The 25,515-nt window shown below is 31.1% G+C and overlaps 1 protein-coding gene and 1 long non-coding RNA gene across 6 annotated transcripts; both read left to right on the forward strand.

The window, feature by feature from the left end:
- Nucleotides 1–11,865: 11,865 nt before the first annotated feature.
- On the forward strand, nt 11,866–16,865 carry LOC136223914 (uncharacterized). 3 transcript variants are annotated; one of them, XR_010686201.1, is made up of 8 exons: nt 11,883–12,005; nt 12,431–12,577; nt 12,680–12,739; nt 14,103–14,194; nt 14,306–14,395; nt 14,479–14,544; nt 15,086–15,343; nt 16,282–16,865. XR_010686201.1 is itself a non-coding variant. In XM_066012084.1 (8 exons), the coding sequence occupies exons 6-8, from the start codon at nt 14,647–14,649 to the stop codon at nt 16,309–16,311; spliced, it is 309 nt and encodes a 102-aa protein (XP_065868156.1). In that variant the 5' UTR covers nt 11,883–12,005; nt 12,431–12,577; nt 12,680–12,739; nt 14,103–14,194; nt 14,306–14,395; nt 14,479–14,646; the 3' UTR covers nt 16,312–16,864. The 3 variants fall into 3 exon arrangements, 1 of the variants encoding a protein (XP_065868156.1); XM_066012084.1 differs by having other exon boundaries at nt 14,479–14,667; nt 16,282–16,864; XR_010686200.1 differs by lacking the exon at nt 12,431–12,577 and having other exon boundaries at nt 11,866–12,005; nt 14,479–14,667.
- Nucleotides 16,866–18,537: 1,672 nt separating this feature from the next.
- LOC136221989 (uncharacterized) lies at nt 18,538–22,043 on the forward strand. 3 transcript variants are annotated; one of them, XR_010685453.1, is made up of 3 exons: nt 18,538–19,037; nt 20,046–21,093; nt 21,665–22,043. It is a non-coding gene; the product is annotated as an uncharacterized lncRNA (long non-coding RNA). The 3 variants fall into 3 exon arrangements; XR_010685454.1 differs by lacking the exon at nt 21,665–22,043 and having other exon boundaries at nt 18,541–19,037; nt 20,046–20,792; nt 20,891–21,657; XR_010685455.1 differs by having other exon boundaries at nt 18,556–19,037; nt 20,046–20,122.
- Nucleotides 22,044–25,515: the final 3,472 nt, after the last annotated feature.

Below are 25,515 nucleotides of genomic sequence, written 5' to 3' on the forward strand. Positions count from 1 at the left end.
TTAGAAACTGCCCTCTTCACCCTAAATCGAGTACCAACTAAATCCGCTAGTTCCACACCATATGAATTGTTCGTTGGTATGAAACCCGTGTTCTCATTCATGAGAATATGGGGTTGTTCAGCGTTTGTCAAACGCATTGCGTCCGACAAACTAGATTCGAAATCTGATAAATGTTTCTTCATTGGATACCCTAAGGAAACTATGAGATATTACTTCTATCATCCAGATGATCAGAAAGTAATCGTATCCAAGCACGCAACCTTCTTAGAGAAAGAGTTTCTCGAAGAAACACAAAAGGGAAGCATGATTGAACTCGACGAAGTTCAAGAGGAAGAAACACCGACTGAAACAACAGAAGCGGTTGAGGTACCCGAAGAAGTCCCATTAGATGAGACTCCAGTGGCACCTATTCGTACATCACGAAGAGTTCGTGAACTCCCAGTTAGATATGGTTTTCTAGTGGGAGATGATAACGAGGTTCCCATGTTAGACGACGAACCCGAAAACTACGAAGAGGCTCTTACTAGTCCAGATTCTAAAGCATGGCTTGAGGCCATGGATTCTGAAATGGATTCCATGTATACTAACCAAGTGTGGACTTTGGTTGATCCACCCGAAGGGATAATTCCCATTGGGTGCAGGTGGATCTTCAAAAAGAAGACTGACATGGATGGAAAGGTTAGCACCTACAAGGCTAGGCTGGTAGCGAAAGGATATCGTCAGAAACAAGGTGTTGATTATGACGAAACCTTCTCTCCTGTTGCTATGTCCAAATCAATCAGAATCATGCTTGCTATTGCCGCTCACTACGATGATGAGATTTGACAAATGGATGTGAAAACAGCTTTCCTAAATGGAAACCTGCTTGAGGATGTATACATGATGCAGCATGAAGGCTTCATATCAAAGGATGCAAATAAAGTTTGCAAACTTCAGAGATCCATTTATGGACTCAAGCAAGCATCTAGAAGCTGGAATAAGCATTTTGACGAAACCATAAAACAATTTGGTTTCGAACAAAATTGCGAAGAAGCTTGCATTTACAAGAAAGCAAGTGGGAGCTCTATAGCATTTCTCATACTATATGTGGATGATATACTGTTAATGGGAAATGACATTGCTCTATTACAGTCGGTAAAAGTATGGTTGTCCGGTAACTTCTCAATGAAATACCTTGGTGAAGCAGCTTATATACTTGGTATAAAGATATATAGAGATAGATCGAGAAGACTGCTTGGTCTTTCACAGGCTACATACATTGAAAAGGTGCTAAATCGGTTTAGCATGCTTGAATCGAAATGAGGTAACTTACCCATGCTACATGGAGTAAAGTTAAATAATCATCAATGTCCTAAAACTGATGATGACAAATGACGCATGGCTGTAGTCCCGTACGCCAGCGCGATCGGTTCGATTATATATGCTATGCTATGCACTAGACCTGACGTAGCATTCACGTTATCTGTAACGAGTCGTTACCAAGGGAATCCGGGAGACGAGCATTGGATTGCCGTCAAGAACATTCTTAAGTACTTGAGAAGGACTAAAGACATGTTCCTAGTGTACGGAGAAGGAGATCTGAAAATTGAAGGATTTTCAGACGCTAGTCATCTCACAGATGAGAATGATTTTAAATCCCAATCAGGATACCTGTTTATCTTGAATGGGGGCGCGGTCAGTTGGAAAAGTTCCAAGCAGGGAAGCGTAGCTTTCTCTACGACCGAGTCAGAGTACATCGCTGCTGCGGAAGCAGCAAAGGAAGCAGTTTGGACTAGAAAGTTCATTACAGAACTAGGTGTGGTGCCTGACATTGTCAATCCCATTAATCTGTACTGTGATAACAATGGAGCCATTGCGCAAGCAAAGGAACCATAGTCTCATAATGCATCCAAGCACTACCTAAAGCGATACCACATCATAAGAGAGATTGTGGCTAGAGGAGATGTGAGAATAGAAAGAGTACCTACAGAGGACAACGTTGCAGATCCGTTGACAAAGCCTTTAACCCAGAAAGTACATGCTCGTCATTTAACTTCTACTGGGATAAGTTTTAGAAACAATTGGCTTTAGTCCAAGTGGGAGTATGTTGGGGTTTAGTGTCCTATAGACAATTGTTGCAGGATACAAACTTAATGTAAATGAATTGTTCTTTATATCATTTGTTTTAATAAGATATATGTTTTATAACTATATAAAGGCAATCCCTTTTAAGCACTAAATAAAGTCTAAATAAAAGGAAATCCGTAAGTTTGTTTAAAGTGATTATAAAGTGTTCATACAAGCATGAAGTGAGACAAAACTTTATAATAAACTAATAAACTTAAAACCACCCCAAGTCAAGTGATATGTTTAGGATTGATATATCACTGTTGAGACTTGTATGTAACAATGTCTTCTGTCCGACAGAAAGCTGATCTCACAAGCTTCATATATATAGATATCTGGACAGTTACATGGATCCGATGAAACGTCGTTCATTAGGATTGGGGATCCGATTTGAGATAACAGGATGGGTAGATTCATCCTTGTCATCTGTTCATCTCATTGGTATTAATAGGTATAACTAATCCTCAGACTCAAAGAAATGTTAATTGGTCATCCTGAATTACTGAATGTGAGACTTTGATCCTGCGGTCCCACGATCCTTAATAGAGATGACTCTGGGGTGTGAACTGCAAAGGTTGGGTGTCACAGGAGGTAATGTCAAGGTAGTTATACATTGGATTGAGCATTTATCACTCCCGATTAATGGGAGATACATCCAAGGATCGCTTGTGGAAGACTCGACTCTAAATCCTTGCAAGGTGATAGCTTAAGAGTAAGAAATACAGATTTCACTTAACCTATCTATTTGAGTTGACTCGGCCTATACAAATAAAACGAACGTCTCGCTATATGTGACTTGACATCACCCATAGTCATAAGATTCAGTTCAAGGATGTAGTTGATAAAGGATCGAATTATACTATAACTCATAAGGAAGGGTTAATGACAGAATCAACCTGTCTTCTTAACGGACTCTGGGGGAATGATTACAGACTTGCCAATAACATACTCAGTACATCATTCCGTTATGCAAGGATTGAATATAATTCTTGAAGAAATTAATTTAATAGTTGCATACGTCCAGAAGTAGTAAGAACCTAATGGATCACACATAAGACTTGGAACCAAAAGAGAGATGGATGTCATTAATAGATGGAAGCCCAAATGAGCCCAGTAAGGCCCATTTAATTAGGGGAGGTCGAAATTTATATATAATAAGTTAGGAAATATTTTAATTCCATTAATCCTAATTTGATTAGGTTTGTGAATTAAATTAATTAAGAGATAATTAAGTTAGGAGTTTTAATTAGATTAATATACTCCTATTATTATCCAATTAGGTTATTTATTATTATCCTAAATATATTAGATATATTATAAGATAATAATTGGGAATCCTATTCCAAATTGAATTCCTATTAAGTAACCTATTCCTATCTAACTAGGGTTTAGATACAAGTTATTATATATACCCCCTAATAAGTGAATTTAGACTAAGCCTAACCCCTCCCCTTATTGTGATTTTCGAAACATACAATAGAGAGAGAAAGTGAATTCGCATCCCCTAGTTCGTGGACAAGAATTCATACGGCTTCCGTCGATTGATTAATTTCATTCATCTCCTTTTCTCTTTGATCTTGTGTTGGTTAATTAGAGGCAATCTATTTTGGTTGCATCTCATAAGGGTTGATTCTAACTTAACCTCACCGTGTTATACTTCGTGCTTGGAAACTCGAAGAAGAATTGTGGGCGCTTCTTTAACAACGGTAGATTGTTCTTCAAAAGGTATTCCTTCTTATCCCTCTTTATATGAAATAACAATTAACGGATCCTATGGTTAAAAGGAAGTAGGCTAAAATTTTTATATTTCCGCTGCTATACCTTAGCCTTAATTTCCTTCAAAACTAAGGTTTTAAAATCAATTAGGACTCTAAACTATCAAAATCATCAATTATGTCCCTAAACTAGCTAAAAATCATCAATTGAGTCCACATTCTAAATAAAAATATTCAATTGAGGCCTCATCGAAAATCATTCGGTTGAACAATTTCATACTTTCTTCCCCAAACCCATTTTAAACCAACACAGAGATTATTACAGTCTATATCAAATAGCCACCTTCTGATTTTAGGATAAGATATGGACTCAATTGATGATTTTGATAGTTCAAGGTCTTAATGATTTTGAAGCTTTAGTTTAGGGATCCAAATGGATATAATACCATGACAAAACGTTATTCCTTCTTAAAAAATGATTAATGACAATTAAATATAGGATTAATACAGAGTTAGAGGAATAATGGCAATTAATGGAAATTATGACAAAACGTTATTTCTTCTAAAAGAATGATTAATGACAATTAAATGCAGATTTAATGACAATTAACAGAGAATTGATGATAATTAAACTCAATTAATGGTAAGAAGTTTTTTTATATAACAAATGGTAATGCTGAGATCTTTGGAGGAGAGACTTATTATTCCTAATTTGGTTGAGTTCTTCTCTAAGAATTTTTTTACTATTGCTTATAGCTTTAAAGATGATCCTCTGGGTAAACCTATCCAGAAGAAGGTTGTTCATCTCTTTGGCTGGTGTAGGCCTAGGGAAGGGATGGTGAAGTTAAATATTGGTGGCTCTTGTCACAAGGATGGTAAAATTGCTGCTGGAGGAGTTCTGAGAGATGATGGTGGTGCTTGGGTTTCTGGGTTCTCGCAGAAGCTGGGTATGGGCTCCTCCTTTTCTGCAGAGCTTTGGGGGATCTTTTCTGGTCTTAGACTTGCTAGGAGTATGGGTTTGAAGAAGGTGCTTGTGGAAGCTGACAACCTCGAAGCTATCAAAATGATCTCTGATGATAATGCTATTTGTTTAAATAGCCAAAATTTAATCAAAGATATTAGAAGGATGTGTTCTTTCTTTGAATCCATTAAGTTCAGCCATATTTTCAAAGAGCAGAATAGGGTGGCGGATCGTCTGGCGGCTGAGGACCATGAGAGGATGTTGGGCGTCACAACCTTCTCTTATCCTCCTGATTTCCTTTCTTCCCTCATGTTGGATGATGTGGTGGGGGTTAGCTGCCCTAGGCTAATCCCGGGTTAGGTTTTTCTTTTTGGTTTTTGTTTGTCTTTTCTTTCCTTTTCCTACAAAAAAACAACTCGCAAAACACTATATATATACCCTATACTACATGTTTGGTAAGGGCCACCAGACCAGAAACCCTAGATTTTTGGGGAGTTTGTGGTGGTTGCAGCTATACCCTATACTACATGTAATTCCACCAACTCAATTTTATAGATTAGATAAAAAAAATATATATTTCCATTACATCTATCTTTGTTTATTTTCCTTCATGTCTACCTCTGTTTCTTCTCTATGTTCTATCTTCTTTTGATTTAAGTTAATACATCATTTTCTTTAAAGAAAAAATCAGAAATTACATTTATCTTTATCTATTTTCCTTCGTATCCACCTCTCTTTCTTATCGATGTTCTATGTTCAGAATTAAGTTAATACATCATTTTCTTTCAAAAAAAGAAAAAAAAGATTTAGAAATTTATGGAATATCCTCTTTTGTAGTATGTGAATAAGAATTTATATTTTAATACCAAAACAAAAATACCATTTTTTATCAAAAGGTCAAACCGTTCCCTAATTTCGAAACAGACCAATCATAGATGACATTGACTTAGACCATCACTCAACTTAACCAAATCCTAAACTTTCCCACATAAGAGCAGCCCTAGTGGCTCATTTTTGTTTGTCAGTTTTGAAAATAAAGAGTAACCAACCACTATTTTGTATACATCTAATTAGTTTGTTACTTATTTTGTAAACAAACTTTTCACTGTATAAGCTTTGACAAATAAATTAGTAAAGAGCGCGCAGTCGCCAGAGGCTGCCGCCTTTGGCACAAGTACTACACGCGCCAGGGATGGTGCGTCTCGCGCCTACAGTGGTATATAAAGCAATTGTTGCTTTTTGGTGAAAATATCTCGTTTGATCCAGTTTCATTAATTAAAGTTTATTTTTGACCCCGCATAATTTACATTTTGACTCCATAAAATTTAAAAGAAGTAATGTTTTCTAGTGGTATGTATACTTTGTTTGTGTTTTTGTCTTAGGTGGAAACAAAGAGTTGTTTCCACCACTAAATGTGCTCTAATATTTCTTCTGTCGTTTTTCCCTTATCACGTATTATCACGACAATAATATATTCTCTCTTTGTCCATGGAAGAAGTCAGTAACAAATTCTCGAATGAACAAAAGGCGAAATACATGGAAAAGAGAAGACAAAATAAATATATATATATTATAACCCATGAGTTATGTCGTTCATCTGCCATATGAGAGAAGAAATTTGGCATGAGAGAGGCGGAAGAAGAGATCAACGTGGGGAGAGCATGAAAGAGGATAAAGAGGGGCGTAATGGTTGGACGTCCAAAATCAACATATGGATGTTGGGCATAATTGGCAACCAACTATATTGAAATTAAAGTTAAAAAAACTATATTGAAATTAAAATCAGCTTCAATTTTAATCAGTTGAATTTATGTTTTTCTACAGATTTGGATTTACGAGAAATATATTATTTTGTATTTTTTTATGCCTTTTATAGATTTTTTTTGCTCTTTGTAGTCATTTTCATCCCTTTATAGAAATTTGTATTTGTCTGTAATCGTGTGAGGTTTTATTCCTCACATTTTGCTTGTTATACTTTTTATTTTTTTCATCTAATGAAATTACAAGCAATTTCTCAAAAAAAATTAATCAGTTGAAATTCATTGTTCCTCCGAGCATATTCTCTTTTAATTCTCTGATATAAAAGAAACAAAATAATATAATGAAGTGATCATTTTCAATTTTTGTATAATAGGAATTTACTGTAATGTTTAATAAAGAAAATGTGGTGATCAATTTGAATAGATTTTATTTTTATCAATCTATATCTATACTATATATATATAGTGGAAGCAAACAGAATTTACAAGAAGTGTTTTAAAGCCTTTTTGGCTTAGTTGGCATCATAAAATGAATTTTTTTAAAACAAAATAAATGAGTTAATGAGCTTTTATTATCTCTATATTATAAGTACTATATTAATACATTATTTATTATCAATTATTAGTCCATTTTAATTAAAATAAGAAAAGAAAGTACGAGTTACAAGAAGATGAAAAAACACTAAAAGGAAATACAAAAATCAGAAATATTATTCCATCGTTATATTCATTGGCCACCGAAAATCAAAGACCTCCTTTAATTTTGATTATGTATTAATTTTGTTCTTAATCTTATAATTTTGTTCTTACTTCAAATAATATAGTCTCATAATTTTGTTCTTACTTCAAATAATACAGTCTTATAATTTGGTTCTTACTTCATTAAGAGATTCAGATTTATTTAAGTGGGGTTTTCATTGATAAACTGTATTAATAGCATTTTTTTCAAGAATTTAGAGAATTTAGACTTTGATATCTCCAATTGAAGAAATCGGATGGAAATAGAAGATGCGTAGACAACTGAAATCGGGAAAAGCAAATATCTCAGAAATTATAGGAAAACGTTACGTTTCTGACGGTAATTATTCAGTTTTTTTCATGTGTATTAGTTATTTTGTTCTCAATTGTGTTGTTCTACACGTCTCGCTGCCTTATTTATGTTCTCTTTTTTATTTGTTTTTTTAATTTTTTCAAAATGACTAAATAAAGATTTGTATATTTTCATTCTTTTTTGGTATAAGTTGTTAGGTGTACTCATTTCGATTGTTAACTTTAACTAAAATATAGATTTTCGGCTTTATTATATGAACTCAGTTGTTAGGTTTAATTGGAGTTAGATCAATTTTTCCAACTCAGAACTTGGTAAAATCCACTAATTTTTTTAATTTGGGTTTATCTAACTCATATGGATTGAATTTTTTAATTTTATGCATTTTTTGTATGAGCAGATATAAAATTTCACATAAAAGTTGTTTAATGAAGTTGGAGATATATATAAAGAGGTATTGAAACATTATAGTTGCAATGAAATATATTTCAATTATAAATCATGCTTTGTCATGATTACCATTCTAAGTTTCTTTTATAATTTTCAGTGATGGATTCTATATCTATATTATATTTAATAATGCAAGCAGAGAGAAATTAATTAGGACAGTTTTAGAAGCCTTTTTCATTAATTGTCAAAATAGTAATAAAGGAAAATTATAAATATTATATCTAACCTAATATATATTTTGATTAAAAAAACCTAATATATTTAATAGATATAATAAAAATAACTTACAAAATATCCCAAAAAAACTTATATGACGATAAAAAAAATATGCAATGATCCATTCAAATTACATTCATTTAACTTTAATAAATAACATTAAAACCAATTTTACTCAAAAAAATTATATTTATATTTAATAGATATAATAAAATAACTTATAAAATATCACTATGGAAAAAAAATATATATAACGACAAAAAATATATAAGGATTCATTCAAATTCCTTTTATCTAATTTTAATAAATAACATTAAAACCAATGTTACTGAAAAAAAAAATTATAACACATTGACAAAAAAAAAATGTAAGATTCATTCGAATTTCATTGATTTAACTTTAATAAATAGCATTAAAACTAACGTAATTGAAAAAAATTATATTTATATTTAGGCAAAAGCTAACGAGCGTCCCAGGGGAGCTAAATAAAGAAAATAATTGCCATTAATTACTACATTGAAAGAATAAATAAAAGGATGTCATTATTGATCATTAATCATTTGTTTTGACTAATTGATCATTAATCATTTTTTTGACTAATTAATCATTAATCATTTTTTTACTAATTGATCATTAATTATTCAATTTTATTTCCACCATAACATCTCATTCCCTCTATTTTTTATGAGTTGTTAATTATGATTTTTCTTTTATTTTATGAGTTGTTAATTATGATTTTTCTTTTATTTTATGAGTTGAAAATCTTTTTTTTTATTGGGATGAGAAATGATTGGTAAATTGGACAGATGAAATGGCGAGAAGGAAGTGGGGAGGATGTTCATGCCTTAAATTTCAAAGGCCAATTTGATTATTTTCTTTTTGTTGGTGGAAAGGAAGTAAGGACATAAATTGAAGAACAAAAATCTGCAGAAATTAAAAGAAAAAAATCTCAAAAGTAAGGTGAAATGGTGGGAAATATTATGGAGGGAATGAGATGTTATGGTGGGAAGATGGAAAAAAGTTGAAAAAATTATAAAATTTCTAAGGGAAGATGAAATGGTGTGAATAGAAAATAGAGGGAATGAGATGTTATGGTGGAAATAAAATGAAGAAATTAATAATCAATTAGTAAAAGAAATGATTAATGATTAATTAGTAAAAAAATGATTAATGATCAATAATGACATTCTTTTATTTATTTTTTCAATGTAGCAAATTAATGATAATTATTCTTATCAAGCGCCCCGGGACGCCCATTAGCGGGCTCGTTATATTTTTTTTTGGTAAGAAGCGGGCTCGTTATATTTAATAGATATAATAAAATAACTTACAAAATATCCCAATGAAAACAAATTATATAACGATAAAAATATGTAAGGATCTATTCAAATTACATTCATTTAACTTTAATAAATAGCATTAAAACCAATAGAATTAAAAAAAAATATATAATATATTTAGTTTTTCATTGTAATAATTAAAACAATATTTAAAATTACAAACTACTATATAAACCAAATAAAATTTAAAAAGAAATACATGCTTATTTTAAATTAATGGATTTATCAAAGATTTTTTAAAACACGAGAAAAAGAATTTTGAGGAGAGCTAGAATTTGATTGAAAAAACATCGCCATGGTGTAGTAAATATTTTAAAGTTGCAAAATTATATAGAAAAAGTATTACATAATAACAAAAAGGAACCCTTGCAAACATGACCAATAGATCATGACTTCAACAACTTCCAAAATTTATTATCAAGCAATTATAAAGATATGTATGTTATTTATTTATAATTTGTAAATTAAAATTATTAATATTACTATATATAAATGATATAAAATTTTAAAAATATTTAAAATATTGTACAAAAAAATTATGCACCTGCGCAACGCACGGACACAATACTAATTATTAATATAGTAGTAGATGAATAGATTTTGTGAATAGTAATTATTAATCCATTCAATTGTAAATGAATATATTTTAAACAAATTGATTCATAATTTTGATTATATTAAAAATGTGATTTAATGATTATAGCATTATTTTCCACATGGTTTTAAAAAAATTGGAATTATTTACATCTAATTTTAAAAAGTTTATCTAATTAGTCTATATTATAACAAAATATAAGTGGTCACGACTTTTATACTAAATTAAATAATGACGAATAGAAATTTTTCATCAAAATTATTGTATACAACGATGATATGAAATCGTCATCAACTGACATAATAATGACCATTATTATATATCGTTATAGAAGTACATTAAAATGCACAACAATATTTAAATTACGTCAGTTACTTTTCCAAGAATTACATATTAAATTTTCTATATAAAAAATAAACATGATGAAGAATTTTAACACTTGTCGCATTTAAGCAATTATCAGTGACAAATATGGTCACAATAAAATAACTATAAATGACAACATATATATATTTGATCACATTTTCTCAATTATTTTATGACATATTAGAATCATGATGAACATATTATCGTCCATGATTTAAAGATAAATTATCATTTATTAAAAATAATTCGTTTGTAAATTTTTCTTTTCTCTAATTTGAAATAAATAAAATTTCTATGTAAATATTATACTGATGATCGTTGATATAGCGTCACAATAATATTAAAATACATGACAATATTTAAATAGTCTCACAAAAGATTAAAAAAGATGACAAAATTTACTTTGTTATTGTTTGTTCGAACTAAGTTATTACGAATACAAAGTGTCACAAAAAAGTACTTTTTACCAAGAAAATAAATTTATCATCAATTATCAATATTTCGTCAAGAAGAGTTTTCCCTTCCAAATTGATTCTTCTAAATTTGATTAGAATTTTAGATTATATATATAACTAATGGTAATGTTTCTAAATTTATTAGTAAATATAATGCGATTACACTAAATTAAATCTGATAACATCTTGATTTATAAATGATATCATCAACCGTTATTCACTACAAGAAAAACTGTAATTAGCAACCAATATTTGAAACCAAATTAAAATTGGTTGTAATATTGCAACCTGTTTAGTTGCAAAGCAATATCATTGGTTGTAAAGATAAGAATTAGATTTGTGAAATATATTTGTAACTAATATACGGTTTCAAAGGTATATTGGTTGGAAAAATTCACTACAAGAAAATTGAGTATTAATAAACAAATTCTAATAAGGGTGTAAAATACACTTATTAAAGATATATTCTTCATGCATATCATAAGGGTTAATTCTATAATTATATTATTAATAAGTAAAATACTTGTTTATTAAATTTTACTAAAATTTCCCTTTATTAATTCACTTTAAATTAAAATATTTTTATTTTTATTTCTTTAAAAAAATTAAATTCCCTTACTAATACAATTAGAAAAAGCTAAATGCTTATTAATTACAATAGTAATAAATAAACCCCTTCTTAAATGTTTAGATATTAATTAATTAATAATTATATTAAAAAATGTAATCAAGGGTGAAAATAAACCCAAAAGTGTTGTTTTACCGCCAAACACACTTTAGTGTTTCCCCTTCAAATTTCATTTTCCTAATCCGCCAAAAATTCAAATAAAAAACCTAGGTAATTGAAATCGTTTTCTCTTTTGCCGAGAACAAGCGCCCCTTACTCCCAATCCCTAATTCTTCTGTTAGCCGTCCAAATGACAGTCTCCTGTTCTCTCTTCGCCTTCTGCTCTCAATCCCTAATTCACCGCGCGAGCTCGTCTGCACATCGAGGTATGAGTATGTTCTGCACTATCTCATCTCATCTCTTGTATGTTTGGTTGTTCTGCGCTTTATTTCAGTCTACTTATATTTGCAGCTCTCATATGTTTGGCTGTTCTGCAGTGTCTTTTTTTCAATTTGTAATTATTGATTTTTCATATGTGATGTATTTTGTGCAAGTTGTGGCTAAAGTAGAAATTTTATATTCCCAGTCGAACAACCATATGATTAGTATAATTTTTATGGTATATATGTTTGATGTGTCCAGATATGAGTTGTGTTGAGAGATACGAGAGTTGCAAATGGATCTCTGGTTAACTTCATTTCAGCCTTTTTCTGTGTTTTTGTTAGTTTTTCAGATTCAGTCTAAGTGGCTACTCATCTTTTAAGTAGTTACCTTTTTAACCGTACTCATCTATGTGTCTGATATCTTATAGGCTTGACAATTGTCTTTTAGTGAATGTACTTTTTAAAAGGGTTCTTGATGGAGGAACAAACCATATGGTTATTCACTAAAAGACAATTACTTTTGGCTTCATAATTTCTGCTATTTTCTTGGCTCCCATTTCTTACTACTTAGAAAGGTATGATATCACTTTTAAAGGGTACTTAGAAAAGTATCTATGTATATAAATTTTTTTTAATTACTTCAATCCATATAGTTAATTAATTACTTCTTACTGCAGAACAAGTAGACAAGCTTACATTTCACATCTTATGCTATCCTTTTCTCGTGCTCTTGTCGGGTAAGTAGAGAATAATTTCTCATTTTCAGTGATTGCTTTTAATAAATGAGTAATGGTATGAAAACAAATTATGTATGCTGAATGAAAAACAGAGAATGCACAACAACAATTCTGAACAAATTTGAGAATGGAAAATGCTCATAATTTTCAAATGCTTAAGAAAGGAAAATATTGGAGTTGCTTCTATGTATGTACTAAATATTGTTTACTTGGCTAGTATTAATTTTTGAACATAGCAATTCGTCAACTCTCTCTTGTTTGCTAGTTAACTTAATTAGGTATGATATTAATAACATTTTTCTTTGAATTGATGTTTATCATTTAGAGTATGTCCAAAGGAATTTAGGAGAAACATTAGAGTTTCAATTCATGAAGAATATACCACTATTTATTACTGTCAGATTTGTCCTGCCACATGCAAAATTAAATTGTTTCATGAAAATATTATTAATTAACAATGATAATGTTAATGTAAATCCTTAATTATTTGTAATAAAAAAATAATTAGCATATCATGATCATGATTCTATTACTAACATTTTTGTTTTTTATGAACACTTGTGATTATGAATGGAGTCAGGGTAATTTATTTGCTTAGGATTTTAACTTAAAAAATGTTGCTTACAATGAAATAATTAGGAAGTGTATACAAAATCTAGGAAGATCCTACAAGTATTACATATAAGTGCAACGAACTATATAAAGGCTCTTCCCTTATTTTAGTTATCCTTTCTCTGGATCCTCACTGTAAGGCTACAAAATCCATTTTTTTCAGCTCCTCTGTTCAATGCAGTCTCTGTTCAATGTAGATGTTTGTTTCTTTGTTTACAATTTACATACCTCTAGCAATTTTTTGCAATAACATCTGTTTCATGACATTCTTATTCAGCTACTACTTTGGTTTTCTGTTATAATTATGATTTCCTAAAATAAAAAATGAATTTTAGTTTTTTTTGTGATTATCTAGTTTGTTTATTCTTTCTCGTGGTTAGAAGACGATTTCCAACTTCCAAATCATTGATTAATCATAGAAGCATAACATTGCACTTTTGCTTATATTTTTCTTTCTTGAACGATTATCAATGTGCAATCAATTCAGTCTGTTTGATTACGTTTTTGGTTTTCTGAAATTCCGGTTATCCCTGCCATCCACGATGGACTCGATAAATGACTCATATGGAGAATTCAAGTAAACTGACAAACATAACCCGGATGCAACTTAAGCCTAATATTTGAGTTTGTTAATAATTTATAACTCAAGATTATATGATTGTATGATATTGATATTGATATCTGATTCACATTTCAGATTTGTAATTTACTGATTATGTGCTTCTTTTGCTATCAAATTGTCACGAAAAAGTGGGGAAGCTCAACAGGCTGAATGGAGCAAGATTCAAACACCATCTGCTGAAGTAGTTAATCCTTATGATACCTTGGCCCCTGTTCCTGAAGGTATATATCTTTATTGAAAACTAGTATACTAATGCTATATCTCAATTTTGTGGCTTCCTTTTTTTGTATTTTCAAAAGTATGCTCAAATGATACCTTGGCCCCTGTTCCAGAAGAAACTAAGAAGCTTCTCAATGAACTCGTTGTTTTGAAGCTTAATGGAGAACTGGAAAACAACTATGGGTATTCATACTTTTAACTAGGTAAGTATAGTTACTATGTTTCTTGTTTTAGGAAGACATGAAAAACTTCTAAATATATGATCTTTTGTCCTTAATCTATGCAGAATCAATAGTATTGGAGTAAATGCCAACAGAAAGCATATACTGCACAAGTCACATTTTCATAATTGGTAATGGCTGTTTTAATAAAAACCAGCTTTAAAAGCAAGGATGTGGTGTGATTACTCAAACTTATTTTAATTTGCAAATTGGTTGATCATCGCTTGCTTCTCATGCCCACTTTCCTGAATCAGGTTATAATTTAGATTAAAATTAGACCAAGCTTGTTTGATTTAATTCTTCCATGTATCTGACTCAATTTTACTACTTTTGGTAGTTGGATATGGGTTGGGCGTTCACTGTAATATGGATTGCTTAATTTGTTGATTAATAGCATGATTTGGTGTTTATTTAACTTAAACTCAATAGAAAGACGTTGTAGGACCTGAACTATCACTTTTTTCAATTACCTTGTCCATTCTTATGAAAATTTTGGGGACAATTCTGCTGGAAAAGAACATGAAATTGAAAAAAAGTGGATCTTTGGAGCATAAAATTAGATATGTATTAGTTAATAAGTACAAGATCGGAATACAACTACAGTTTAGTGAAGATCCACATGAATGCTTTTTTCAGGAAATAAAAATTCTTACTTACCCTATTTCTTTGCAGGCCATGCTGAATATAAACGAGTATATGCATAAGATATGGAAGAATCAAGTGGAGGAGCAGTCTTTGCATTCAAACATATCCAACTGGATTATGAATCTACCTTTTGATATGAAAGTTAAGGAATGGTTAGCTGCAGAAGAAAAATACAAGCCACAGGTGCAGATGAAAAACATTCTTCCTGCTGTAGCAAACAAGTTTCTTGTAGATCGACCAACAGATGAAAAGGGCGCCAGCCTTCTTTGCTTCGATGAAATAGAGGTATGGACAAAAATGTCCTAAACTAGCTTTTATGATATGATTTCAGTCTTTTGGATCATGCTCTGTAGCTTGGAGGTCCTAACCCTGGCTTATTTCAACTCATGTATCTTCTGCGCGGCTTGATAATATTTTGCATGTCGTAAGATAATCTGTCTAAGTTTCTTGTGTTTTCTACCCTTAATTTTATTCACAGATCCACATAAGGAACATTTAAAAATCATAATTACATGTTGAAAATGGGCTGACTAAATTCGTAACTCATTTGACCACTTAAAATTTGCGCTTTTATATTAGAGACAATTGATGTATTTGCTATTGTGGCCTTATTTGGAATTCTAAGCAGATTGTTGACTGCAGCATGACCCCATCCTTCCATCTAATATCAATCTTTAGTTTATTTAACATAATGACTTAGCTTATTTAAGGTTAGATATAGTTATTTACATGTTGTAATGCTTTTAGAATTCATAATAGATGTGTTTGTTGAAGTTTGCCATCAATGTTTTATGTGAGTTGATTATTGGTGATCGACTGATTGGGAAGTTCCATATTTTCTCTCCTAATATTGAACCTTTAAGTAGGCTTTTAAGTGATGGTATATATTAATCACCTAAAAAAGAATACAATATATAGCATGTAGTCCTTTTATAAATTAAGTCATATGTTAACTTTATAACTTTATGATAATAGGAGATATTATAGATAATTTACTGGTTGGTATTTGATTAAAAAAAATATTACTAGTAAATTATTCGAATGCCTTGACATCTTGTATTATGAGGATATAAGTTCAAGGACTAATAATAATTATTAATTACCTTATAATTTATTAGGTGTATATATGATTTACTTAATTCTTTTAATTATTCCCACTGAACTTGAGGTAGCTGTTGAAGCCATTAATGAAATAGAAGCATTTTATGTGGCTTGTGGAGCAGTTAACAGGGATGGAGCTATTTATGGCTTAGGTTCGGCAGCTTTTCATTATTATCGGGACAGCATTGTCACATCCTAGAAATGTAGGAGCTGCTTCATCTTCAAGTCCTAATGTTAATGGTGCATTTAGCTCACATGCTAATACACAAACCAATCTGCACTATCCATGAGCAACATGATGGTTTCAATGCGGAGAGGGCTGGTTTTATAGTGCATCTAGAGCGAATAAATGAACGCCAACAACGGCCTGATGATGTCGATGAGCTTAACCAACTTCGGGGGTGATTGATGGATATTGAGACACAAATTGGTCCATCTGTAAGGTAAATTCAAACCCTTGTCGACCGACTACATGCCTTGGAGAGGTTAGATCGTGATCCTAACAATTAGATTCTCATGTCTTGGAATATTTATTTTTGGTAGTTTTTTGAAATGGGGTGTATATTGAATCTAAGGCCTCCCACCTTAATATTAGAGGTGTACCAAGATGTATAGGCTTATTTTGGCACTTACATTACTATGTCATTTTGGTACTTGGCTAGTTTAGTTTACGTATAACTGTAATTATATTACTTATAAATATATATTTTGTTAAAGAATTTATATTATTTGTTTTATTATGGAAGTTCTTAATATAATATTTTAGTTTAATAATAGTAATAACAATTTACAGAGAAAAAAAATCAAAGCAATGGTCCAGAAAATTTACCGTCGATAATTATTGTCAGTAATCTGACAGTATAACGGTGGGTGATGAAGTGAGTTTTCAACTTACGGTCGGAAAAACCGTCTAAAAACCGTCGGTGAATTTTACAACCAGATTCGTTGCAACCAAAAGCTAGTCTCTAATGGCATTAGATACACAACTTTAAAATTGGATTTTGAAACCAAATAATGGTTGTAAAGAAATGGTTTCTAACTTTGCAACCAACTTAACAACCAATTTATTGGTTGCAAATATTGCTACCATAAAGCTAGACATGGTTTCAAAGATTTAGCAACCTAGCAATTAGCAACCGATTCATTTTGGTTGTTAAAAACAGAAATCTGGTTGCAAATGTGTATTAGAGACCGATTTAGCAACCAACTTCCCGGTTGCTAATTACTGTTTTTCTTGTAGTGATTCCTTCTAGAATGGGGAATAATGACAATTAATAGAAATTATGATAAAACGTTATTCCTTTTAAAAGAATGATTAATGACAATTAAATGCATGATTAATGTGGAATTAGAGGAATAATGATAATTAATGGAAAATTGATGACAATTAAACTCAATTTAATTGTAAAAAGTTAACAACTTGCAAAAGGTTATATATATATATACCCTATACTCCATGTAATTCGACCAACACAATTTTATAGGCCAGATAAAAAATTTCAATAAAGATAGATGGTTAGCAATTTAGAGGCTAGAATAGATATAATTTTTTTATTAATTAAATGGACTATTCTAAGCTTAAGTAATTCTACATAGTTTTTTTTTCTTTTTCTTTAATTTTTATTGTTATAAAAAACGTGAATGTGAAACATTTAATACAAATTCTCTTTCTAAGAATGATTAATTAAAATTATAAAATTAACAATAAAAAGAAGCATTTACATTTGAATATTTTTTCTAAATTTTTCTTTTATTATTTATTTTGAATTTCAAAAAAGCCTAGAATAGGAAAAGCTATCCGGATAGAATAGGAATTTTTGGTTATTGGACTGAAATATCCTCTATGATAGTTTCTGTATTACTTTATATTTTAACTCATAATTTAAAAAGTGTTTTGCTATTTATCGCCCCAAATTACTTAGCATTGTCCCTATTTAGACAATTTTGCCCTTTGCATAATTATTTTTCAAAACTGCAAAAAAATTTGAGAGAATCGGCCAAAATTTGGCCTAAACGGATGTGGCATCCGTTTGGCCCATGGTGGGAACGGATGCCGCATCTGTTCCCGTCATGGGCCGTACGGATGCGGCATCCGTTCCCACCATAGGTCGAACGGATGCGGCATCCGTTTAGGCCAAACACTACAAGAAAACAGCAAATTAGCAACCGAATTTAGCGACCATAAAAAATTTGGTCGCTAAGTTGCGACCGAGTCGGTTGCTAATAGTTTCATCTGTTGCAAAAACGCAACAGCAAAATTGACCCCAAATTTAGTGACCCGTGTTTTCATTTAGCAACTGCGTTGCTGTTGAAAAATAAAATAAAAAGACAATGGAAAAAGAAAACATAAAATAAATTAAAAAGAAAATATAAAATAAATTAAAAAGAAAAAAGAAGTATATATATAAACATAAAAGAAAACAAAGAAAACCCTAAAACCCCTCTTCTCTCTTCTCCTATATGACCTCGACAATCCTCCTCTCCTGAAAGATCGGCCTTTTACTCATCTTACTGTCCTCTCCTTTCTTCCGCTCCGACCTAATATCATCTCTCACCTAAGCCCTCAGCTTATCCTCTCCTATCTTCTTCTTCCTCACATCAGTTATTTCAAGAAAAAACAAAAATGGCGATGCCGATGTTTACCGAGTGCTATTCTTCAACTCTCAAAGATAAGCTCAAATCCATAATTTCATGTTTCACTTGTTGGAGGGACGACATTGATAGACTCGGCCTGTCAGATCCCGTAGACGACATCTAGATCTCATTGCTCCTGGTTTAAATCCTTATCGCAAGATCTCGAGATTAAGGAAAAGTGTTTGGGGATAATATGAAAGAGATGGAAGAATACTCCAACGCCCTATAATTTGGCTGATTTTAGGTGCGATTTTGCTAGTTATACTCTTAATTTTGATTATGAGGTTAAAAAACGCATGAGTAAGGATAAATGCTCTGTTTCTATAAAAAAAAAAAAAAAGGGCGGCCCGGTCGCATTACGCATCCCCGCTGAGCGAGGGTCCGGAAATGCTCTGTTTCTATAAACATACAAAAACATCCAGGGAGCTCTTTCATAAATAAGTCTTTATAATTCTTTCATTATCACTGTGCATGATTATTAATTAGCATTTTGGATGCACTTTGATTAATATGATATCGAATTATGTTCATCCTGGGTTTGGTTGATGTTTTTTTTTTAGAAATATGCTGAGTTTATTGATTGATGAAGGAGCTTGTTAACTTCTTTTCCTCTCCTGTTTTAGTAACCCTGTCATTCATTAATGTTTTTGTTTCTAAATACTGCTGGATTTCTAAGTATTAATTGTAGATTCCATGATCAAAGACTTGACAACTTCTACAAGTTTGTGGTTAAGAAATTTAATTATGTGGGGAATGAAAGGTCTGATATTTTTTCTTGACCAAAGACGAGTTCGAGTCTTTAGCGGCCTCTTGCCAACCTTTTGGAAAATGACCCTGACCCTGGTTCTAATGCAGTACCTTTTGGAATTTTTAGGAAGCTTTCAAGCTTTTCGTTTTCAATAGAATATTATCTCATGAGCCACACTTCACATAATTACAATGAAACAAAGGAAAAGCAATATATATATGGGTAAGGGTATACATCTGGCTTTCTTTCTGTTTTTTTTTCTAATGTTTACTCCAACACACACCCTTATCTATAATTTTCATACATAATGTAAACTAAATGTTTTCATCTCCCGTACTTATCTAAGGAGGTAAAAAACTATAGGTGAGAATATTTGTAGGTTGAGTTGGGCTGCTATAAGCTAGTTCACTTGGACTGATAGATTGTTCAAAATATGTGCATCTTTCTCAATCTTCATGTGATAACGGTGATAGATTGTTTTGTTGATATTCAATCTGTTTGTAGGATTGATAGCTGGATTTGATCAAGAAGCATCTGTTGTAGCCATGGCACGCCTAGTTTCATTTAAGATGGAAATTGAGGTAACAAACAATATGCTCCACCATGCTTCAAATTTTATGTTTATGGCTGAAATCTTTTGAATAGGCTTGATCATCTATCTTCCCCTCTCTACTTCACACACGCACATGTGGACACATGTATGACTAAGCCAAGAAACATACCAACTGAACTCTAGCCCTGCCTCTTCATTTGTAGCGTATTTAGTATACTCGTAGATGATATGGTTATATATATGATAGGGATAAATTTGTTTAAAGACGTGCATTACATGATTGAAGCAAGACATCTCATTCATGATATCATTCATGATCTAACAACTTGTTATATGTTTGAGCTTTGTGGTGAAGGGAATAACTGCCTTGGTGACAGGACTAGAGCGAGAGATGAAATCCATCTTGATTTCTCATTTGATTAGGAGATAAATCAGGATGTCGAAAATGACCCTGACCCTGGTGCTAATTCTTATATGATGACAGAACTAACCCTGGGGCTAATGTTTTTACTGTTGTTATTATTATATGCAATTACATGTGGTTTTCTTGACCAAGAAGTCACGAGTTCGAGTGTTAGGAGTGGCCTCTTTCCAAAAAAAAGGGGAAGGCTTGCTCCCAGTACACCCTTGTGGTGGGACCCCTCCCCGGACCATCGCTCAGCGGGGACGCGTAGTGCACCGGGCCGCCCTTATTCATTGTAATAGAATCCACCTGTGTACAACTTCTATTTAAGCATGCTCTGTTTCAATGAATTTTATACTCATTGATTTGTCTTGCAATCTTCTATTTCAACAGATTCTGGCCAGCTTTCACGCCTTTTCTATTATGTTGATACTAAGATTCATAGTCATTTATCATGTTCCACTTTTGGTTGTGCGCTTACTAATAATGATGGGATTCGGATTAGTTATAAATTTGCCGGTTTGGCTAGTTGTACAACTCCAAGTATGACAGAAGCTTTGTTTCTACGTGAAGCACTTTTATGGGCACCGTTTGTGGTATTCATAGTCTCATACTCTAACTATTTTATCGGATTTTATTGGATCTATATTTATTAGGAATCATAACTTCAGATTATAAAAAGCTCATTCAAGAGCTTAATGATATTTGTATTGTTTTTATCCCGTGATCAGATAATGAAATTATCCATGCTTTAGAAAAATTGGCAATTTCAACTGTGTGAATTATTATTATTATTATTATTTGTGTTCAATTGTGGCTTTATAAGCCCGTAATTATATGTTTCCTTGTTTATTAGGGTTGTTGTCATTGTTGATGCTTGATGCTCCTCTTGCGATCAGTTATAAAATGTATTTCTGCAAATGAGACAGTAATCATAAATTAATGTCCAATTAATATCAGATAGATACATCTAATCATCTATTCTATTTGATTGTCATTGTTCTATTACGTTATGCTCGAAATGTAGTATTTATTTAATATGATCTATGTAGTGCACTATTTCAACTTAAATCATATTGGAACTTAAATTAATTGTATAGAAATCCACTTTGTTTTGTTGTTTTCTACTTGTATTTTCTTTTCAGAATCTCTCTTCTGGTTATGCAGGACTTTCACTGCTATGAGTGTGGTTGTGAGTGCTCTCGGAGTCTTTTGGCTATGCAGGACTTCGGCTAGTGTGGCTGTGGGTGCTGGAGGGCTTAATAGGGATGGATAAATTTTTGTATTGGATATTTATATCATAGTATAGGTGTTAGATTATGATATTTATATATTTTGACTTAACGGTGTTCGCTATGGTTACTTTGTTTTTTACAAAGTACCGTTACTTGGTGTGGTTTTCACCATTGGATTAATTTTATGCTCTATCATCCAATGGTGAAAACCACACCAAGTAACGGTACTTTGTAAAAAACAAAGTAACCATAGCGGGCACCCTGACTTAACTTATTAAGTTTAATCTAGCACTTGGATTAGGAGATTTATATGTTTTGATGTGACTTCAAATACTATTTATAAATATATTCTGAGTTTCATTTATATTACAAAATTATACTATAATTTTGATTATAATTATAATAATAAAAATAAAAAATTATTATCTTGTATATATTTACAGACAGAATTGTTCATTTTCAGTTTGTCGGTGAATACGTCATAACAAATTATCAACAAAATTACCGACAAATATTATGTTCTATTTCGTCGGTAAACTGTCCCAAGTCATGTAATGAAAGTGGGCCCTATTCTAGTGTTAGCGACCGACAGTGGTTGCTAAAGCGGTCGCAAATATTAGCGACTGCAGATGGGAATTCGGGTTGCAAAATTTAGCAACAGGCTAGTTAGCGACCGAACGCATTCGGTCGCTAAAAGACAAAATTCGATCGCTAAAACGCTTTAGCGACCGAAATTTCGGTTGCTAACTCGCTGTTTTCTTGTAGTGAAATTTTAGCCGGTACAAAATCGTAAAATTTCTAGTGACAAACAATACTAAATCGTTCAATTTTTTATGATGAAAAATCTTCAATTTTTTGTGACGAAAAATACAAAATCATCATAAAAAATTATATAATTATTTTCATGAGTTCTTTGATAAAAAATGTAAATTTTAATATTTTCAACTTGTAATCATCCATTTCCAGGATTCGAGTTGTCACACATCAATTATTTTCATACTTTCAATTATTGTTGTTAGGATTTATGATTTTGAAGAGAAAATTTTCAGTTTTTGATCAAAATTATGAGAAGGGCAAAAAAGTACAAATAAAAACGATGATAAGTAATTTAAGGGATTAAATCCTTATTTAGGGTCATTTTTATAAAAAATTACTTTATTGTATCTGGTTAAGAAATATTTCTCTTCAAGGGACTATTTTCTAACTAGAGTTAAAAGCTGTATTTTTTTTTTATTTTTTCCTACTCATTACGGCGCCATTGGCGGCGCCGTAATGAGCTAGTGGACATGAATCAAAAGGATTCATGTCCACTAGTGGGGGCAGTGGCGTCTAGTGGGGGCAGTGGCTTCACGCCACTGCCCCCAATAAATATAAAAAAAAATTAATTATTATTTTATAAAAATCAAAATAAAATTTATAAAATAAACTAATTTATTATTTTATAAAAATAAAATTATATATACAATGATGTTATTAAATTTTTATTTTATAGGATTAAATTTATACAATTTTATATGTTGGGACTAAATATGTACTTTACTTGAAACGTGACGATTAAATATTTAGTGTAATAATAAAAATATATTAAAAAAATTGTGATTAATTTATATGTAGTAGGTTTAGTTTTTCTGAAACTATCTAAAATACTTTACTGTGTTATTAATATAATTACAAAAAAAAATATGAAACTGATTCAATTGATCGAAAAACTGGTTTAGAAGGTCTGACGTGGCTAAATAACAGTCAAACAAATCTTTTTAAATTTTCGGTAGCGTGTGGTTAAAATTGATCTTCCTTGAAAACGTTAGTGTTAAATTTGCACAATTTCATACGTGATGGTAAAATATTTTACTGTGTTATTAATGCACTAAATATTTAACCTTAAGATTTTAAGCGAAGTGCAGATTTAGTCCTAACGTATGAAATTGTGCAAATTTAACCTCAACGTTTTCAAGCAAAATCAATTTTAAGCACACTCTACTGAAAATTTGAAAAGATTTGTTTGACTGTTATTTAGCCCATTCAGACCTTTCAAACCATTTTGTTGATAAATTGAAGCAGTTTTATACATTTTTTATAACTATATTAATAATACAATAAATATTTTAGACAGATTCAAAAACATGTTACATATAAATTAATCATAATTTTTTTTGAAACTGTCTAAAATATTTTACCGCGTTATTGATATATGTAGCAAAAAAAATTATAAAACTGTTTCAATTTATCGACAACCTGGTTTAGAAGGTCCGATATAGCTAAATAACAGTCAAACAGATTTTTTCAAATTTTCGGTAGCGTGTGGTCAAAATTGATTTTGCTTAAAAACATTATGGTTAAATTTGCACAATTTCATACGTTAGAGCTTAATCTGCACTTCGCTTAAAACGTTAGGGTTAAATTTTACATAATTTCATACGTTAGAAATACACTAAATATCTGACCTTAACGTTAAATACAAATTTAATACTAATGTATAAAATCGTACCAATTTAACCTTAAATTTTTTAAATAAAACAAACTTTTATTTTTTATTAAAAAATTATATAAAACAAAAACTCAACAATGTAATTTATTTTTATAAATATAATAATTTTTTTAAAAATTATTAATATAAAATTTTGGGCAGTCGTGTAGCCACTGCCCAAATAGTTGACAGGAATCCCTATGGTGGGATTCCTGCCAACAATGTCCATTACGGCGCCAATGGTGCCGTAATGGCTAATTAAACTTAAAAAAAAAATTATATTTTTAACTATGGTCGGGAAATAGCCCTTTCTAAGGACATATTTCCCAACCAGATCCAATATAATATTTTTTTTTAAAAAATTACCCTAAGGAAAGGATTAATTCTAATTTAAGGGCGCCATTTAACAACCCATTTTAAAAACCTATGCTTTAATATCTTTTCCCAATGACATGGAATTACTTACTCTTTTTTTTTTCTTTTTCATTATTGTTTTATTGAATCATTGGTTAATAACTAATACTAGTAGTTAAGATTTTTTTTAATAAGGTCCAAATTTGACCTAGCGTTTTCAGTGAAGTGCAGATTTATTATCACACCCGACCCTAGACGACCTCAATTGGCATCGGACGTGAAATAGAAAGATTATAATCAATACTTAGGAGTCTCCAACCTCGCCTAATCGGTCGGTAACCTTCTTTATATCATGTACTTTATCACCTAAAAACATTAAAACATTTAAAAACGTGAGACAAAAATCTAAGTAAGAAACAATCAGCTATAAAAACCAACTTTACTTAACATAGTTACATATATACCTTTATAAATGGATTTAATCAAAACCTTATAAAATATACTCAAAACTCAAGTTCATATAATTTTATCAAACCAATTCATAATCAAATAAATGTTTTATCAAACCAACTTGTAATCAAATAAGTGTTTTATCAAACCAAATCGTATTCAATCATAACCGGAAACATAATCCAAATGAACTTAAAACATTGTATCCATCCTCGAGCTTCTCCCCTTAAGTATCAATTCATAACCACATATATAGTCGAGACGTCTCTTAACATTGCCTATCCCATATGGTCTTACCCAACACTTCGCTATTATACCCAATAGATCTTCAGACTGTGTACACAGGCCATGTCCCTCACTGAACATGGTCTTCAAATATAAAACCACCGATCCGGATAACTCTCAATGGATATAAAATCATAAAATCATAATGTGCTCAAATTTCCTTTCACAATCAAATTCCAAACTATTTCATAACCATAAATCATTTGGCTTCAATTAGCTCTTTTGTA

Source organism: Euphorbia lathyris, chromosome 3, assembly GCF_963576675.1.
Source record: "Euphorbia lathyris chromosome 3, ddEupLath1.1, whole genome shotgun sequence".
In the NCBI taxonomy this organism is placed as follows: domain Eukaryota; kingdom Viridiplantae; phylum Streptophyta; class Magnoliopsida; order Malpighiales; family Euphorbiaceae; genus Euphorbia; species Euphorbia lathyris.

Bases quoted from the DNA above. Each gene is read 5' to 3' on its own strand.
- LOC136223914 (XM_066012084.1), top strand. From the start codon at position 14,647: ATGCCCACTTTCCTGAATCAG. The intron at 14,668-15,085 runs GTTATAATTTAG...ATTTCTTTGCAG, and splicing joins TGCCCACTTTCCTGAATCAG to GCCATGCTGAATATAAACGA. The intron at 15,344-16,281 runs GTATGGACAAAA...CTTGTGGAGCAG, and splicing joins TTTGCTTCGATGAAATAGAG to TTAACAGGGATGGAGCTATT.